The sequence below is a fragment of the Aythya ferina genome (genome assembly GCF_964211825.1).
Source record: "Aythya ferina genome assembly, chromosome: 1".
Classification (NCBI taxonomy): domain Eukaryota; kingdom Metazoa; phylum Chordata; class Aves; order Anseriformes; family Anatidae; genus Aythya; species Aythya ferina.
This window is the reverse complement of record NC_140296.1, coordinates 80,374,493-80,395,067: the sequence shown is the minus strand read 5'-3', so window position 1 is coordinate 80,395,067 and position 20,575 is coordinate 80,374,493. Positions and strand designations below refer to the sequence as shown.

General features: G+C 41.5%; 1 protein-coding gene across 3 annotated transcripts in view; it reads right to left on the bottom strand.

Annotated features, from left to right (window-relative positions):
• The window catches only part of REPS2 (RALBP1 associated Eps domain containing 2), a 96,054-nt gene that overhangs the window by 52,772 nt on the left and 22,707 nt on the right, over nt 1-20,575 (bottom strand). For all 3 annotated transcript variants that reach the window (XR_014695861.1, XM_084529168.1, XM_084529169.1), the window contains exons 2-8: nt 12,606-12,729; nt 10,713-10,861; nt 9,026-9,149; nt 6,444-6,541; nt 4,689-4,827; nt 2,341-2,404; nt 446-588 (exon numbers count right to left, since the gene is read on the bottom strand). Coding sequence is in view for 2 of the 3 variants with exons in the window: in XM_084529168.1 (XP_084385294.1) it covers nt 446-588; nt 2,341-2,404; nt 4,689-4,827; nt 6,444-6,541; nt 9,026-9,149; nt 10,713-10,861; nt 12,606-12,729 (841 nt within the window). In the remaining variant the exon portion in view is untranslated. The remainder of the gene's footprint in view (nt 1-445; nt 589-2,340; nt 2,405-4,688; nt 4,828-6,443; nt 6,542-9,025; nt 9,150-10,712; nt 10,862-12,605; nt 12,730-20,575) is intronic.

Below are 20,575 nucleotides of genomic sequence, written 5' to 3'. Positions count from 1 at the left end.
CATCCTTTGGTACAACTGATGACTGCATCCAATATACATATTAGCACAGTAAGTTCCAAACCAGTCCAGCACCATTTTCAGCATGTCTTCAAAAGACAGATACGTAAGGGAAAATCACCAGGAGTTAAAAGCCATACACCTCTTGCTACGGGTAATCATCTGCCACTTTAGCTGTAATGGCACCTGAAGCACACGGGAGCAGAGTGACAGGCATTAAGAGGCAGACAACTGGTACATTTCGCATCTCTGTTTTGTGCTTTCAGGAATTCCCTCTTCAGCAATCGACTCATAAACAGAATTAAAACCTCATGATTTAAAAAGCAACTGGGGAGCCATTAAGCAACGAACTCAGCTCTACCTGTGACATGGAAAACGAAGACTGCTTTAGAGGCACGTTGAGTGTCTGAGGTGGCCACAGGACCACTGCCTGCCACAGGGACATTACCTGCTTGGAGGTAATCCGGCAACAGCGTGTCGGGCAGCGTCTCGGGCAGCTGGTAACCATTCTTCCTCGCAACCACCAGGTGGAAAGCAGCACAGAACTCGGGGAGCGTCAGCGCCCCGTCGCAGTCCACGTCGCTCAGCTCCCTGCAGGGACGAGAGCCGCACGTTTCCCCAGCCGCTGCCTCAGGGAAGCGTGCTCGTGCAGTCACAGGAGACACAGAGATGGAGCTTTTTGAGGACGGCTATTTTGATAAAGGAAAAGCACCTCTATTATTTCTACTTGATCACAGCTACTACAACTCCCACCCACACGGGAGTGTCTATTTCTGAGTCCTGAGGAAAATGGAGCTAATTTTCTAATACTGATTTGCAGCTTTTCTTTTTTAAGGTGGTGTATTTTTATTATACATCTTACCATACAATATAATGCTATGTTTATGTTATGACATGAAATACATACCCTGTGGTTCTAAGGACGAAATTAACTTTCCAGTGGTTGAAAGCAGTTTTAGATAATCCATGCAGGATCTTTAGCCAATTCGAGCAGACAAAGTTAAAAGTGGACTTCGGCAAATGTTTAATTAGCAACATTGACTAGCTTCAAGAATATTAAGGTAAATTAATGTTCTTGACATGTTCAAATGTTAGTGTTGAGTGTTTGTTAATTAAATCTGTTGTCTCTTTAATTCCTGCATTCTTCTCAAACAATAAAACCAGACTTCTGATACTCATACTGAATAATTTGGTTTTATAAATCAACTCCTCTGCCAGAAATAACTATTACATTACTATTATATTAGCACAGTGACTAAAATACATAAATACGTAACTTCCTACTCTTTGAAAGTAATGAGTATTTTTCAAGCTGTTGAGGTTATAGTGGCAAAGTCTGAAACATCCCATGTGTTTAACGTAGTGACATGACCTGATAAATTATATCATTACAAAATTATAATCATCTACTAGAAAATAATGCTTTTCTTTGATTATTTTTTTTGCAGAGAACTGCTTATGTCAGCAATACAAACAGAGTGTTTTGTTACATATTGGGTTAATCCATTCTTCGTATATAATCTTTCATTTAAATTCTAATATTCACTTCCCCCAGTATGATGCTTCTTCAGTTGTGTTGTTTTTTTTCATTATTTCATGACTGACAATCCGCTTTGAAAAGATTCCAGACATATTCTTTGACCCCAACAGATGTTTAGGCTCTTGGAAGCTTTTCCTCACATCTATCCTCATAAAAGCATATATAAAAGTAAAAACTCTATCAGCGTTTTTAATCAACATTTTAAACTGTTTGCTTTTCCTATCTATATGGAAGGATGATGCTGAATTACAAAGTGCCATGTTGTTTATGAAAATGTAATAGAATTCTTGTCAAATTTTATCATGTACAGTTCCATCTGCAATCATTTCTAAATAAGTTCATTAAAAGTAAGTGTACTGGTTCATTAGAAAAGCACTGATGAATTATGCAGTTGCACTTACTAAAAATTAGGTATTAATTAGGCTTCATCTGACAAAACACAGCCAGAAACATAAAGCCAACAACACAGCTAAAACACTCCAAATGTGCTTTTCCTCCACATCGTTTCATGAAAAATGTCAGTTTGTTGAGCTAATGATGTTGCTTACAACACTCTTAAGAACAGCTCTCGGTTACGTAGCTGTTCAAACCTTCCCCGTCCTGCTGAGTAGGCGAACATCTCTACAGAAAACAAGCGTGTCGGGAAGATCAATGAGCACCCTGCTGCTTGGGTCTGAAAGTGATTCTGGAGATAAGAGCAATAATTACAACTGAAGACACTTTTTAAAATTTAACAAGAACTCTTGAATTAGGTATCTTCTGAAAAACAGGATACACATCCCAAACGCTATTACAGTACTTACCAGATGTGAGAAAGCTCTGGGATGGGCAGCTTTGATTTCGTGAAGAAATTCTTTGCCACGGAACCTGTTGGGAAACTGTGCCTTATCAACTGTTTGAAATTAAATCTCCAATTATTTACATTTGGCCAGGGCTGCTTCACCAGAAGCAGCTGGGTACTTTACGTTCAACAGACACTCAGATTAACTGAGACCTAATAGAGCTGTTGGACCATTTGTCTCTTGGTGAATAAGTGACTAAGTCAGACAGAGCTGTTGACCTCATTTCCCCATTCCCTCCAAATGGGAAAAATAAATAGAGGACAGCAGCCCTGAGTACAAGTGATTCTAACCAGCACATTACCATGACACCAGTAATGAAATATCAGACACGAATGTCTCTGCTTCACCCAGAAGCCACGTGTGTGGCAGAGTCATGCTTCTCCTAGCTAGCAAATCCACTATTTCACCATCCCGCGCACACAGGCTACTGAGGCAGCACAAGTTCCCCGTGTCCTGGAAGCCCTGCCAGTATATAGGCTTATAAAATATATGGCAATATTTTACATAATGTAAGGTAACACAGACTTCTTGGTCGACACCCCTCTCTCCTTTGTGCATTCAGGTCAGATCGCCCACTGCAGCGCATGAGGAAGGCTGTAACAAGGACGGGTACAAAATTCATCTACTGCAGCATGTCCTCTCCTACGCCAGATGCCAAGGGAGGAGTACAAGACCATGACAAAGCCACATAACAATACAGCTCCAGAATATCCCCTCAGCCTCTAACCAGCAGTAGGATTGAAATATTCAGTAACTTCTGATGGATTTTCCTATCATGGATTTCTTAAATAACTTCCTAAGCCTGGACAAACTCCTAGCGCTTGTATCACCCTGCAGCAAGGATTTATACAGTTTAATTATTTTAGGATGTTGTGTGAAGCTCGAATTTATCATTCATAAAAAGTAATTCTGGATGTGCAAGGACTGCCTGAGAGTCTCACACAATATAAAGGCAAACGCAAAGCTCCCTGAAAGGTTGTACATGAATATACACACACAGTCACAGACCTATATAGGTGTGTAAAGAAATACAGTGTTGTTGAACAACCATTTCCTCTCTCAAGCAAATTATACAAAAGAGACTTAACTGAGGTAAAGAACTGCTAAAGCACTGATTTATGTCAACACCAGATATTCCTTTAAACCTCTGGCTGCATCTGAGCCTCCTGAATCCCAGATGCTGCTGAAGAGCAGCAATATGTAGCAGGACTTGGTAAAATGTAAACCTGCGACTTCTTCCTTGCCAGACTGTCAGTACCTGTGGGGATGCCTCTCCCAGGCAGCCTGATCCTCCCATTCACGATGAAAATGCAATCTCAGTACACTCTTACAACACTTTCACCATGTGTATGCTCTCCAGCATTTGCTTTTAACCACCTGGAGGTCGAAATCTCAGTCCCCCAAAGCCATAAACACTCAGGTTTAACCACCCAGGAGAGTTAAACACATGCTTAACTTTCATCACACAGATGCTGCCACTTTTCTGTTGGGAAAGTAAGCCCAAGACTAGGGCTTTTTCAGCTCAATACACACTGCAGGTTTGATCTACGAATACAGTCCCTTAGAATAAGAGTCCTTTTTAATTTTTTACTGAACCCCAACACTTCTCCTTACAAGTAAGCATTTTCCCAAAACCAGGACCAGTTCAGTGTTGCCTCAAGTCTGAGCAGTGCTCGTCCTCTCAGCAGTTTCAAATCATGCACTGGAAATAGATAACAACTTTGTTTTAGTGTGAAGTCACAATTTTTCATGTCATTTTCCCCTAAGCTCTGCAGTCAGCTTAACCACGGGCAAAAACCTGATCCGCATTATTACTGCTGCCTTTTTTTTTTTTTTTTTGGTTTTAACTGCCAACAATTACACCTGTGTAAGAGGACAACAGGACTGCAGATGTGTAACAAAAAGCAGCATTGGGATTTCTGAGCATGATGCACAAGGGAGAGGAAAAAAACACCTTGGCCTGATTCTCAGATGGCAGAGTAAACCTGCAGGGACTGACATGAAAAGGAAAAAGATCTGCAATATTAAAGTGTACCTGCAAAATTGAAGTACGTGTGATGCATTTTCAAATGGTCAGCTTTTAAAATAGAACCACTTCTGAAAGAATTAATGCTCATATTTAGGAAAAAAAACATAATGCCCAAATAATTGGTTTGTTCTTTCAGTTGCTTGCCTTTGAAAATAAAACACAATCAACTCATTCACAAATACACTCTAGGGAAAAGGAAATAATTAAGTTATCTACTTAATACTTCATGTCTCTCAGCCTGGCTCCTCTACTTGACACAGACATTTCTGGTAACACTTACCTGAAATAAAGGAGTTCAGGTCAGGCTGCAGGGACCTGAACTGGTTGACATAGTAGTCTCGCTGCTCCTCAGTTATCCTCCAAGGGTCATCTGAGTAATGGGCATTGCTGTCTGGCTGCTCCCGCTCCACTGAAAGAGACTGAGAGGAGGGCCACTGGCACCAGCCAGAAGGGCCAGACTGGGCTCTGGAAACCTCAATGGACCAGATTCATGCTGTTCTGGTAGCAGACATTTTAGAAAGATGAGAAGCAGAAATGGCCATGTGATTACTGTCTCTTTACTTTTAAAACTGACCTAGCAATATATATACCTAAAATGGGACTAATAAAGGACCTACAGCTATATATATGCAGCACAGTCCATGACATATTTAGTTCTGCTAGGAAACTACATATTTAGCCTTAGAGAGATGCTGTAACTACGGAGCTAGACTGCTTCTGGATCCATAGCTCACCCAGGTAACTCAGCACGCATTTTGCTCAAACAGACTTGCAAGTCCCAAGGGATCTCCTTGACTTTCTGTTGTTCCACACGTTTTCAGTAAAATAAAATAAAAAAAAAAAAAAAAAAAAAGCTGAAGTTTGGGAAAAAGAACATTCTAGAGGAGGACATTTTATCAATTTATTTATATGCTTTTCTGATTGACTCACTTAAGATAGGTCGCCGTTTTTGTTAGGTTGGTGGTGGTGCCTAGAAGAGGTCTGCCAATATAACTAGTGTCTTTGTTAAACTGCAATAACTTGGTGTTTAAGATGCTTTAGGCCTGGACAACAGCACTCTTAAAGAGGGAGGGGGCAAGTATGAACAATAACTAGGCTCTAACCAATTCCAAAACCCTTTCCCTGACATCCATCTCTCAATTTCTTAAGAATCAAAGCAAAACACCAGTTCTGAAATACATCAAAAGATCCCTGAAACAGGTAACATCATAAAGTTGTAAATTAATTTTCATTTCAAAGCACTGAACAAATGCACTCAATTTCATTTCAAGTTAGCACAAATTACGTGACATTATCTGTAGAACCTTTCCTGAGCTTCAGGTGACATTTTAATATGGGTGTGGATTGCTGCATGTAACAGAAGAAGTATGGATCCCCTGCCCTGAGTCATATTTATTTAGGAAAAGCTCTCCCTTAGGAGAGCTCTGACCCCCCTTAGGGCAAACTACCTGTTTGCATAATAAATACACAGCAGGCACAGTGGAACATTAGAAAGATACGCTTTTCCAGCCAGCAGGAGAACATAGGACTCATATCATAAAAGCATACAAATGGCCAGAGATTTGTTTATTCTGTTTGAGATGCCATCTTATAAGCTGGGGTAAAAACAGTAATACAGAGAATATTAGAACATAAATTTTGTGTATGTGTTACAGATGACATTCTAAATCAAGCAGGAACCTCAGTGAAACCTTATGTATTTCAAATGAAAATGTTTTACTTTTGCTAGAATAACCTCAACATTTTTTTTTTTAATTTTTGAACTAAAGATTCTCAGTCCAGTCTTCCTATCTGTGCTATTTGCTGCTTCTCATTTTACTTAGCTTCAGCAATGTAATTATACTATTCGTTTTAATTTCTTCTTCCTATCATCTTTGCTTTTTTATTTTTCATATACTAAAAGGCACACTTCAGTTTCTTGTCTAAAAATACCACGGAGAATTCTTTTGCTTTTTTTGATTTTTTGTTTTGTTTTAATTTATCTGTAATTTTAGAAGTAACATTGCTGAAGAAAAAAACACATGCAATTCATTACCCGACCAAGAGTTGAACATGCGTGTGCAGGTTTGGCTCCATAATTCCCTGATGACGATCCATCTTGCTGGTGAGTTGAGTGTCTGACTTCATAAGGAGCTATAGACATTTAAAATAAGTATACAAATGAGAAAATAATCCAAAAGGTTCTACTAGCCTAAAGCAAAAAGTTAAATACCGCAAGGTCAAGCAACAGTGACCCCACATCATAGTATCAAAGTAGATTTTGTCTTCAACAACAAAATTCCAGCCACACACTTGTCTTTCCTGTTACATCGTTCTTCCTCAGACATTACTGATAGGAATTGTCATTGCATATTATTAGATAACAGAAAGCATTGTTCACAATGTGGAAGTAGCTATCTATATAACCTGCTTATATCTTTATACATTTTATGTACTTACAGCCTTATATAGCAAAAGGCATTACATGAAGCAAGAAATAGTAAACTGAGATGTAAAAACACATGCTTTGACAACACTATCTAACAGTGAAATCACAGATCTTCTATATATTAATCTTCCATATACTCTTCTCCTCCCCCTCCCTAATGTCTGTTGAAAATCAAAAAATGTGACTCACCACTTCACATTTTTTGGAGTAAAGTTAGTAAAGAAAATTACTCCTTTTGCTAAGTCTCTTGCATTCTAAGGCAGTAAATATAGTAAGCAGTGACATAAGGGCACATTTAAGAACAATGTTTTAGAAACAGGTCAAGTATGCAAACACAAAGGCAACTCACTTGCAAACTTTTACAGAGTGAAAACTTCTGCTGCCAGCACATTTAAAATGTGCCACAACAAAGACAGTCTGCGTTAGATAGACAGCATTTAAAGGAATCTTGATGAAAAGACTTGGCATTTTTGAGCTCAGGAAGACCTTAAAAATTACATCCCGAAACCCCTCGCTTTCCTAAGTGGTCTTATCCTGGTCCCTATTTTTATTCCTGTACAAGTTCTAATTTCAGAAGAAAAAAAACACAGGAAGGAAGTTGGAAAATATACAGAAGCACTTCAAGAGGAGATCTAAGTGCAAGGTCATACTGCTATGTGTTTGCTAGCAAGAAAAACATAAAAACTAACAAGAAAAAAGTAAACTCCACTGGTATATAGCCATAGTTGCAGTGCAAAAGGCTGACCTTAGAGACACTTTGTCCCAGTTTCAGAATCATGCTTTCAGTACAAACTAAGTCTAGCAAGATCAGTTCTGTGAAGTTATCACCTCAGACACATATGCAAGTGCTGTTGTTTTCAAGCCTAGCCTTTTGCATACTCATCAGGAAACTGGAAGGTTCTTAATCTTAAAGGCCAGAAGGAATCAGCAGGTCATCTAGCCTGGCACTTGGTACAGCACAGGTCATAACATGTTATTCAGTTACTTCCACTGAGAAGACGTTTGGCTGAAGAATTTCTTCTGGAAAGGCATTAGGGGCTGAGCTGAAAAATTCTATGCCCTTATTTTAATTTCCAGTGATTCCTGGGAAGTAAGAAACAGGGTGTATAAGTTCTACACCTCCAAGATTTTATCACCTCAAGCAGCTGCATGATTAATTTCAGAAGAAGTTGATACCTGAGCTGGAGGCTGCTGTCTACACACTACACAGCTGCCAATTCAACGAGAAACACTGAAATTACCACTGCATGCAAATTCAGATACACCTTATCCCTACTCTCTCAAAAAAAGCAAGTCACTGACAGAGCCTGAAAAAATTCCCAGAAAAGAGTAGAGCACACTACAGGTAAACATGGGCAGCTGTTCCCAATGGCATCCTCACTCCTAGTGCACTGGTCTTCAGGGTATATGCTGTCTGCTGCAGGTCTTATTCACTAGAGCAGAACATGTGTCGTACAAGAAGACAATCTCACTAATATTGCTTTTTTCAGAAATCAGCCATCACTCAGCTGTGTTAAGAGTGGGATGGGAAAAAAAAAAAACCTCAAGCTCCTCAAGCCTTTGTAAGAACTGGCTTCTGTCCCACTACCCTCTGACTAAAACCAGAACATTTTGCCACCTACTCTAAAGGCAGTAAGATCAAGGACACAGCATCATTGTAGTGCCTTATTTTTATCTGTTTTGTCCGTGTTACACTGTGGGACTGCGTTTACATTCATGTCCTATTGTTATTTCCGTTATGAAAGTGGAGAGCTTATCATCCTTTCCTGCAAAGGAAGGTTCATTGTCAATTCAAATAGTAGTAGACCAGCTACTGAAATCAGGAGTGGGTTTTTCTTCTAACTATACCAAAAGCACCATACGCTCTGAAAATACTCACAAATGCTCAATCATCGAGATACATTGCACGTAACCTTGTCAGAGACTGGGTATTAGCATTTATCTGTGAGCAGTGACACATAAATCTAACTAATTTACCAGAAAGCAAACAGGAAGACAGGAGTGAACAATCAAAGAAAAGCTTTTAGGCAAAATAAAATGACATGATTGGATCATTTTCCAAAACTCGGATATAATTACATTTTAAAAACACTAGGCTGACTGCTAGTTCCATTTGAAATTTTGATGCTTCTATGAAAAAAAAATATGAATAATTGAATACAGTGTGCACATTCCAACTTTTACCCTACCTCCATGCTGCTGCTCCAGCCCACTTCTTGATTTACTGTATCCATAAGTCAAGGGTATTCTCTGGTAAGTAGACGGAGAAGCAGGAGGTGAACAGATTGGAGACATCGGTGGAGACTTGGGTTCCTGTTCCAAAAACACATCAACGCAGAAAGGAACTCAGAGATGACAACAAAACAGCCAAGTAATTCTGCACCACAATCCAAGCAAATGCAACATGATGGACAAAGAAGAGGAAAACACTGCGATTCCCTCAGGCTCTCTCTATATCCAAGAAAATTCTCATTAAAAAAAAAACAAAAGAGGGTAAAGACAGAATTTGGTATTGAGCCTTCTAGGGATAAAGCGTGGCAACGGCATAGCGAAGCTTTACAACAAACAGCTTAAGATATCCCACTTCCAAATATGCCTGAAGGAGTGAGTGCAGAAGGCTTAATGTGAGTGGGTATCTTTGGATTTACATAACGCGTTTACTCAGTGTGAAGGCATTATTTCTGAGAGAGCATTCTTTGTACTAAAACACATACCAAGAATTTAAAATAAACCTCTGAATTGATATTTTAAGCACCTGGTGGATTTGTAGGCGTTACTGGCTCTCTTGCTCACTCTCTCTTGATTTTACAGAAAGTGTTTAAGGGGATGCGATCCTGAAGCAATTTACTGTATGAAAGGAAAATGCAACACAACAAAGACAACCCAGATGGAGCCAGAGGTCTGAGGGCAGTGCTCTGCTTCAGTGTCAATGCACACAGGCCGGAGATGTACATGCTCCTCTTCCTCATCCTGCTACACCAGCTGTGCGTCTTGCAGCAGCTTGTTGCTGCAGGTTAACCTCTGGCTGGGAACGCCATCACCCAGGCTGACACAGCGCTGTCACGCTGTGTCACACGTGTGTGTGAACAGTGCAAGGAGGTGACATGTCTGCCATGGGGCAACCATGGTATGACCCCAAGCATTACCCTAAGAGAAGGCATTATGCCTTGGGAAAATTGTGCAAATACTGCTTGCTCTGTGAAGTTGCATGTCTCTGAATGAGCACTCTCAACTCTCCCAAATGCAAGAAACACAAACCTCCCTTAGCCAGCCTTGTTACGCTAGCAGTTGAGAGCATGAGAAGCTGGAATGGTGTTTCACTGAGGACAAGATAAAGAGCTTTCTTCTGGACTACCCCTGGGGGTGATTAGTAAGGAGGGAAGCACGGTGGCCTTATCCCACCCAGAAACAGTGGCTCGCGACCAGCTCTCCCCCTTTCAGCACCTCTTATCCAGCTAAGTATTTCTGGAGTGACAAAGGATCACGCTTGCCATGAGAAATCGCTCACTTTCCTCCTTATTCCCCCTTGAGCAGACAGATTTCTTTCTGTCCCCCCTCCTCTTGTACTCTCCAAGAAATAGCACTGCACAAAGGAGGACTACAACATTGCAAGAACTTACACAGAAGACTACAGGGCTGAGTTTTAAACATGCTCATATAAATAAATTCCCTTCAGGGATGTGACTGGTATGAGAGATCTTCAAAACAAGAGCACAGTCCCGATGGGGATTATTTTTCACCTAAGGAGCTCATCTTCAGCACTGTGCTGAAAAACTGTGTAAGCTCACATGAGTGTCATCACTTCCAGGGCCGGACCCAGGAGAAAGCACAATGACAGCAATGAAAGCACTGGCCTGAAGGAGACAGGCCCGTTACCTGTTTGTCCCCTTCATCTGTTCTCTTGTAGGAGTTTTTTTCCAGAGTTGTGTGTGGAACCTGAAACTTAACTCCATGGAGCTCTGCTGGAGTCCCATAGCGTACGTCACTGTCATTTTTCAGCGCCACGAACCGCGGCAGAGGCAGTTCTTCATTGAAAGAGAGAGAAATTCAGTTGGGACTTCAGAACATTAACAGTCTTTGAAGCAGCACCGTACTGTGAAACCAATGAAAAGTTCGTCTCAAAGAGCACTATTTATATTTTGTTACATTTATAAGTGTGGAACTCCTGTAATTATTTTAGGTCTTATTATTTTAGGTCTTAATAAAGATGTGAATGTTACAGAAAGCCACATTTCCTAACCTTACAGATTATCTCTTAATGCACAGAGAAAGAAATAAGCCTTATGCACATTATTAAAGCAAGCAGCAAACTCATTTCCTGCCTTGAAAACGTTGTCTGTAGTAAAAAGAATAGTTTCTCATAGAAACTGTGGGACTGATGAATTCATTAGGTCAGGGTGACAGTATTCTCAGTGCTGCCATCATACAAGGAGCAAGTTATAAAGGTGGGGCTCAGAGAGAGCCCTCTCAGGGCCTGGTGAGACGGCTCCGCCGAAAGGTCCCATTTTGCTTCTCTTTTGCAGAGCAGAAGAGTGACACTTTTAAGCAAATGTATCTTTAGGATAATTTGCAATTAGTTTGATGGAATATTCACTATAAATCATTATTTCTTTTGTACATAGTCACCCCCAAAGATCAATAATGATAGAATTAACAGAGCGTAGCCTTCAAAATCGAGCCATGCATCACCTCTGTAATCATTTACACCTACAACTGCTACCAGGAAGAAAAAGAAATCAATTTAGGTTTGCTGCATGCTACTCATCCCACTCTGAAAGCACCAATGTATTTCAAGGGAAGATGTAATTAGCACTGGAAGTGTTTCAGGCCGAGTAAATAAGCAGGATACCAATACAAGGACCTTTGTTTGCTTAAACTGGTGGATGATGTGCAACTGCTGTACTTATGAAACGCACACAGTAAATCTCACTTCAGTTCAGGTTCCTAATTTAGCTTGATTTTTCTCAGACTAACAGTGGCATCCTTAGAAAGATGTGCAACGCAAGACATCACAGACAAGCCATCTGCAAGGAAAACAGACGGACAATCCCTGATGTGGTCTAAGCCCTGCTCCCATTGTGCCAGGATCTGACCCTTCTGCCTCACCAGCAGCTGGGGTGAGGGGCTTGGCACACGTGGGTCTGTGGGTGCTTTCACCTGGGAAGGGGCAGACCTGGAAACTTTGCAACTCGTTGCCCTCAGCAGAGGCAGCTGAGCTGAAGCTGTGCCAGCAGTGCTGCCCCGATCTGCATGTTTAATAACATTGTCATTCTTTGCGGAGAACAAAGCTGCTTTAAATTACACCTACCATACGTTTCCCTATCTAACGTCAGGGAGCATTATTTTAGCACAGCTCCCAAAGCACCTCTCCATCCCAGCAGCTATCAGCCCCCGCTGCAGACAGCCGTCAAGATCAGGGGCTGAAGGTGACAGGGAAACGCATCCACAGCACCGACCAGCTGCCACCTGGCAATGCCTTTAGAGAGGGGCTGTAGGAGTTGGACTCGATGATCCTTGTGGGTCCCTTCCAACTCGGGATATTCTATGATTTCTGATGCTAATCTCAGCTCTGCCACACGTGTCATTCAGTGCAGTTTTCTACCAGTCGCTTCCAGAAAGTAACACTGCCTTCTGCCTTCTTCTGTTCCACAAAATACAATGCTTTCACAGACGAGCTAGAAGGAAAGTTTACCAGCACAGAGAGCTTGCAAGCATTAAAGAAAGCAAAAAAACAAGTGCAAAGTGCTGCAGGCAAAATTTACTGCTTACCATTCTTAATGCTCTCAATCCGTACTGGGAACCCCGACTGTGCCGCTGCAATTAACTTCAAAGCAATGTAAAATTGAGCAGGACCAAAATAACCCACGCGCTTGGCTCCACAAACTTCCGTAATCTAGGAGAGAAAAGACGCATTGCTGGTAAAACGCATTTCACTTTTTCAGGGAACGCAAGCAGCTCTGTGCAAACAAGCAAAGCAAAAAGTCCTTACAAAGGCAGAACGCGTGTTGTATTTACAGTTAGCTAGCAGAAGTGTTTGTTCCAATTCGGGATGTCGCTGTTTGATCACAGTCCCCTTAGAACATCAGAGAGAAGTTGTTATTTATTACCATTTTTAGGAGCAGTGCTACCCTAAAATGATTCGTGTACTTTCACACGAGGTATGATTCCAACAGCAGGTGAAAGGATGGCTTGTCACATACACTGTCCAGTCAAACGTTTTCACTGCAGAAGCTATGGCACTCGTAGAAAATCCTACTTAAGAGTTAGTCCTTCCAACAGCTCAGACGACTGCTGTCACCAGAACCTAAGTGCAACACAGGCAATTCCCCATCCTGTCGCATGCTTTGGGAAAAATTAACTCTTGGTGCCAAAGCTCTGTTACCACACATCCTTGACCAGACTTTGGCCACCTCCTCCATGAAGCACACAGCTCCACTTTTACACGCTCAGACACCAGCTACATGAGCAGCAGCTGCCGGCAGGCTTGCAGCACAGGCCCTATTCCCCACCACACTGAGGTGCTCACAGGCCGGCTTCATCAGGCCCTGCAGTCGGATCAAGCCCCCCACACTGCCCTCAGACACAGAGGGAAGCCCCAGGTTGTTTTGCTGTGAACGAGCATGGATCAGCAATGCCTCCCAGCTGGGGGGGAAAATGGCAATTCTTAATCATCTAAGAAAATTATCTTCAAGCAAAGGTATCTCTGGATGTGGCTTCTGCTGGATGAGCTCTGGTTTTGTTCTCTTCCTGAGAGTTTCTGAGATGCACGGCTCCATTCCTCGATCACGAGATGCATCAAGCAGCTTGCTTTTCTCTGACTGCTTGATGTAAAGGGAGGTTGGTTCTCTGGACGAGTACAGCTTCAGTAAACCAGCAGGATGTGCCATTCCTTTTCCTCTATGCATTTTTTTTTCCTTGAAGCCACTCTGATATTATTATTTTTTTAATTTTATCCCTGTAGCTGGCCTTACTGCTTATTTTACATCCAGGTGGGAGCCAGGGTCCTGCAGCAGGACCCAAACCCACGCCATCAGCTTGCCATGAGTTACCGGGGCACTCTTACCAGCAAGAGGCAATGCTGAGCAGCAAGTGGGGCTTCAGCAGCAGGATCAGCATTGCTGGGAGCCACCCGAAAAGAAGCTAAGAGTCGCTTCTGCACCCGTGTTTCTGTACCTTGAAATATTAAGGCTGCTGGATGTTGTAAATGATCTGCTCCCCTCCTGATACAGAAACAGGGGCATTTTGTTCTGATAAAGCAGACTTAAAATAAAAATAATAATAATTATTTTTATCAAGGGTACACCATCTTTCAAAAATAACATGCTTTTTCAAACTATCTGCCTGGAACCACCTCTTTGTATAATTTCCATCTTCAGTAGTAACAGAAGAAAAATGTTTTGTAGGCACAACCTCCTCTGTGTTATTTCTGCAACTAAGCCCTGATCTCTTGCTAATGGCCCGGAGCAACAGATGGAAGCTGCCACAGTAGCCCCATTTATGACACAAGTAATTGCAGCTATTCACATAGATTAATTGTAGGTACAGGCATTTGTTTTTATTAGTGTCCCCGTGCAGCTAAGGCAGAGGGATGCTCGCTCCCTTCCAGCCAGCAGCTCACACCACCTAAACGAGGACCCTGCTTAGGGCTGCGGGCTGGAGCAGCCTCTCTCTGCAGCAGCAGCAGAGGTAGGTGGCAGATTAGCCTTCACCCAAAATTAAATCCTCAGAATATGCTGCTCACATTCCCATAGCAGTTTAAAGTGAATACTGTCTTTTTTATTTCCTGATTTTACCTTTAGCAGGGTCAGTTCACGTAGTCTCTTGCTGGGCAGATTACATTTAGTGATATTCCTGAAGTTAAGCTAGTTTGTGCCAAGTGCTATTAGGACTCTCCAAGATCCATCTGAATTAAAATCACCGTATATGACAATGCAAGATGGCATTTTTTTCAGACTAGACTCTCTCCAAAATAAAACAGAGTACTTTGGAACTAAGATATATGAAAATATCCCCTGTAAGACAGGGAAACATCAGGACTGCTTTCCTTCAACTGATATTTAAAAACAAATTCTTTTTATCCTCTCCTGTTGTCAGTTTAGGTTATGTTGTTTTCAGTGAGAGGGCAAGGAAAGAACTGGGATTTTCTATTCACAGACTGCCAAACAGACACAGATGTAAAACAAAATAAACTGCACACCTCGATACCGCACGGGATCTTAATACAGAACTATCGACAGTCACTTTTCATTGCTTTTTTTTTTTAGATTCTTCAGCAGAAAACTGCAATCCCCCAGTGACAGCTGAATGTGGAAGAGAAGTTTAATGCAGAACATGTTGGAAATGCTTTTTCGTGGTGGTAGTTACCGCTGTGTCTTGCCAAATCTAACCTCAGGGTGATAAACAGAATTAGTCAAAGACTCATCTATTAAATGTTTTTTTTTTGAGGCAAGAACATGATGCTGAGTGGACCAGAACTGAGTTTAAATTTCTGCAAGGTGCAACTGCTTAAATGGAACAAATTCATGGGTCACTTGCCAATTGAGAAAAAAAAGCTCATTTCACACAGCACGCGAAAACATTTCTCGGAGAAGGATGGAGAGCCACAATACCTAACCTTGTGCTCGTTCTAAGTCAGTCCTGGAACAATGCCTGTATATTCAATGGCATTTCAGCAAAAAGCCTTAAAACACATGTTCTCTACAAGAATTACACCACCTTCTCTATCACGCAACCGTGAATGATGGGGAGAAAGATCGAGATCTATACACCTGCACGCCCTTCTGATGGGCCAGAAGTTCTTCTACAGTTGTAAAAATAAATAACTTTTCTTCTGTCTTCTCTTTAAAATAACAATAAATTAAAAAAAAAAAAAATCTCTGACTTATCAACATTAAAATTTAAGACACAGCTATTGAGCTGTTTGGAAGAGTGGCTGTTTTAAATTACTGTTCTCCATGTGAACTCCTATTAGGAAGGCTTTAAATCTTGAAACGCTGGAACAAAAAGCAGATTTTTGTGTTTACTATCCACTCACTGCTCTGCTCTATCGGCTGACAGCAAGTGTTACTTTTGTAATTGCTCCTTGAAGACATCCCACGTGAAGCTGCTTTTCCCAGCACAATCTGACATTGTTCCAGCCCTCCCGGGTTCTCTCCGAACAAGTTTCCACCGCAGCCTCCAAGAGCGCTGACCTCTCAAACACCCTGGGCAGGACTAATTCAGATTGCAAGAGCTAAACTTCAGGAACCGAGCCTAGAACTGAAGTTTGTTTGCTGTACATAGGGAAAGAGGTATAATCAGCAACAGCTATTCAGCAACCCTAGAGCAGGTGGGCAGGCTGAAGTGGTCATCCTCCAGCTTCAAGGGAAAGTTTTTCACCTGTAAGCATAGGTAAAGCTGGGATTTTTGCTTTTTTACTTCATCATTAACAATGCTATGTTGTCCTCTGTATCTTGCTGGCATCCAGTTTTTGTCTGTTCTGCTTCCTTGTCACAATCTGCCGTGGTCACTGCCTGTCATTTGTGGGTAAACCCAGCCCAGGAAGGTGAAAGCCCCTGTGAGTGCTGTGATGCTCTGAGAGGAACGTGTATAAGCTGAACGAATGTCCTCTGAAAGAAAAAGGAAATAAGCAACCACTTTGCCTACAGGATGACCAGCTGTGCTGACGCAGCTCCAGGCTCAGCCCTCCACACCAGCTGCCCCGTGATAACTTCTACAAAGACAAATATTTGCAGCAGTTCCTTATCAACAACTTATCTCAAAACCATATCATGCCTCTGACCCACTTCGCTCTTTTTGTTGTTGTTGTTGTTTAATATTCTGTTTACAGATTCTTTGATCTGCTGGTCGTGGACAAGTTTCGCTGCATTCTTAAACAGGTAATTCTTTCTGAATGGATCATTGTTCAAATACCTGTACCACTGCCTGGAGCCCACGGCTACGTGTCTCTTATTTATCTAAAGCGAAGTAAGGAACAACATGTTGTGGACACAGGAGGTGTGCTGCCCAGGAAGGCACCAGGAATGTGCTGGAACAGCTTCCAGCCACCCGGAGGAAGGGGCTCTGCTGTAGACTGGGGGTTGTTAGTCTTGCTCTTCTGCCTCCACGGTATTTCTGTAACCATACATTTACTCCGCCATCTTGTCTTTTAAAAATTGATGCTTTAGCCGGTTTAGGCTCTTTTAAACAGCACCTGAGAAGCTCACTAAAATTTGGCTGTGTTGAGCAAACAGGGTTCTGGCATCTAAAATGAAAGGAAATAGAAATGGCTTACTTTATGACACACAAGTTAACACATACATAGGGCACTTTTGAAGACCTAGCTACAAAATCTGACCGTCTGTGTGACCCCAGTTTAAAATTACAGTGTCCTTTAAGCCAAAGTTGTAAGGCAAGCTACTGATAAGCTACTGTAGCTCAGTTACCGCAGTTGTAAAAGCAGCAGGAAGCAACCACATCTGCTGCATAAAACGTGCCGACAGCCCCACCAGAGCTTCCCCAGACCCCACTATGCTGGCAGGAGGCAGAATCACACACGTCTGCATACACAAGTGCTCCACGCACCTCCCCACCTGGGCGCTTCTGCAGGACCAGCTCTTCCCTCAGGACGGGCAAAGCACTTGCCAGGCGGCCCCAGGCAGAGCATTTGGTGCCGACCCCAAGAACTGCAAAGTTTATGGTGCAGAGCACGTTTGTGCACACACGCACATGCACTCACGGACTAAATCACATGTGAACACTAAAAACGTTTTCAAATTACTCTAAGTCTCATGTTAACTTGGTCAAGGCAAGGGTCTAGGGAATCCCCTATCCTGTATCAGCTGCAGACACCTGGAGAAACTGAAGCACACAAATCTCACAGTTCTTCTCTTCACAGAGCAGGAGTGGCAATGCCAGCACACTGCAAGTTACAGAAAGTATTGATCTGAATTGTGCAGCTACTGGGACGTGTGAGTCAGCATTGTTAATCAAAAGACTTCTGCGTTGGCTAGAAAAACTGCCCGGGAATAAAAGCTGCTGATGCAGCCTAACACTTATAAGCACAGATCTGCACCTGAAGGAAATCCAGTCTCCTCTGCTCAACCTTTGGTATTTAACGCACAAACACTAATGAATCTTTTTGCTTTATCTGTGTGTGATGTGGAAAAAGGAATCACTTTCATCTGATGTCACTCTTACTGGGAAGTTTAAGAATCACCATTCCAGAGAAATCTGGATGCCACATAAACAAAATTCTTTTCACAATAGCAGAATAAGGTCAGAGGCTGCTATGCTTATTGGCTGATACTTCATTCTGTCTTCTCTTTGAAAGGAAAATCTACCATCATCCTCACAAAACACATGCCTTTAGGAGCGTGTAGAAAGCCTGCAGGGGTGAAAGAGATGAAGCAAATACTTTTCAAAACTTGCTTACATTTTTCGTCCTCCCATTTGGCAAATGAATACTGTATCTGAGAATTCATCCATCTAGAAGTGTTCAAGCTGTGCTTCATATTCACTAGCTTGTATCAAATTCATACACGCATCGATCCAGATCAATAAACACAGCTTGTACCAATAAATTTGTATAGGATATGTGAAATTTCAATAATGCTTATTACTCCGGAACACAAAAATAAAGAGCCTGAAAACTGGTTACCGTGGATTTAAGAACTCATCATAAGCATACCAAAAAGCAGTACGGATTTTTGTAAAAGTATAATTCCACTTACTCACTGAACTGTTTCACGTTTTTTGTAGGCAATCGTTCCTAAGCATTTGGCTATGGAAATGCACATATTCATCAAGCCACTCCCTGAGATGCTGTACACATAGCCTTACTAAAATCACTATTAAATCCCCAAATCCCCTGGAAATCTGCAGAGCATGCAGAATTTGGTTACAGATGCTTTATCTGCTTTTCAAATCTTACTGCGGAAACAAGGCAATAAGGGCAACATCCCAAGCACGATGACAAGTAGAGAGCTGTCACACCGCCCCATCCACACAAGTAGATTGCAGGAAGCTTCCAGAGAGCTTATCCGAATTTCTTCTGATACAAGGCACTGCCAGGAATGTTTCATTCTCCTGGACGTGAGACATGAATTTCATGGATCCCATCCTGCAGATGTTTAATAACATACACTGTATACGTTATAAATAAGGCACTAGTCACTCCAAGGACTTCTGTTCATTTTCCTGCTCACCTCTTCTCTTCCAAAAACTTATCTACAGAAATAATCCCGAGAAGGCTCAGGACACGAGAGAGGGGAGCCCAGACCCTCCAACTCTTGCTCACTCAGCCGAGACGTGATGCTAATAACCCCTGTACCCATGAGCAATAAAATGCACCAGGGGAACTTGACGTAGACTTAACTATCCACACGGGACCTGGGCCAGCACTGGCCCAACTGAAATACGCATCAGTTTGTAAAACTTTCATTTTCTGGAGGCTGACCCAAAAATCGTATACCATTCTTATTAGTAGTGAGAGTGAATGGAGAGTTGCACTTGAGCTCAAGTAGAATTGCCACGTTTTGCAAAGAAGCTGCACTGGTGACCTTTTTGGAATGAAAAAACAGGGCAATCACATGCACATTAAAGGACATTATTTTTTAACAAGGACACATTTTAAGTACAGGTAGCATTTCCTTGAATTTTTGTAATTTTTGACCACTTCACCAACCAAGTTGTTAATATTTCAAAGAGAATTTTGCATAAACATCATTTTCATTAGCATATGTTCATCTTGAGAATACATTTTCACTGATTTAAAATATAACAATCATTGAAAACTTGAATTCATTATCTAGAATGGCAATTATTATGAACTCCAATGTATTTCAATATGGCTAAAAAAAAAATAAACTCAAAAACACTCTATATATGTACACAATTGAAACTAAATTTAATTTGAAGCATGGTCTTAACAATCCCACACTAATAGGAAAAGTTTCTGCAATCTGTCCAAGGCTTTTTTTATACAAGAGCAGTCTCTCCATTTCTGCAGTTTAGATATGGATTAAAACATATAAAAGAAATTGATAATTCTGAAATTTTATAACGGAGAATGAAGGCATTTATAATGCAAGACTCCTCAATCGTACAAAAGAACATTTGACTGACCTTTGCAGTGTGTTATTCGCACAGACAATCCTTATCCTACCTGTTGTCAAATTTCAGTCTCTTAATAACACTCCACAGACTGCGAAGTCAATGATTGTTTTTTCAGAAAAAAATCCCCACTGATTTGGGTTGAAGTAACTTTATTTGCTGAAGTCAAAATTCAGTCAGATGCATGAGTATTAGTCATACAATACAAATGTTTATTACAGAAACATCCACTTCATTTTTACCGTTTCACCATAACATGTTTCTAGACATGATTTACCTTCCTCTCCAAAGAATCAAACATCAGTTCTTTGTTGCAGCTTACACTTCAGTAAATAAGCTGCCCTGCAAAGCTTAGCAGTGCAATTCCATTTTGTTCTCGGGTTGAAATAGCATCATAAAAAGCCTCAGTGTAAGTAACACTCAGTTTGTGAAAATACCTCCCTGCCATCAGTGAAGCAACTAGCCAAGCTCACCTAATGCACAAATGGAACTTGCAGCTGCTGAAAAACTGAAAATCTTTGAACCAAGCCTAAGGAGATGCCTCCTGCAGACGTTCCACATTTTCTGAACAGACCACCAAAATACCCTCTCAAATTCTGAGCTTCTTCCAGCACAAGAGCAAAAACAAGGGAAGCACTTGCTAGATA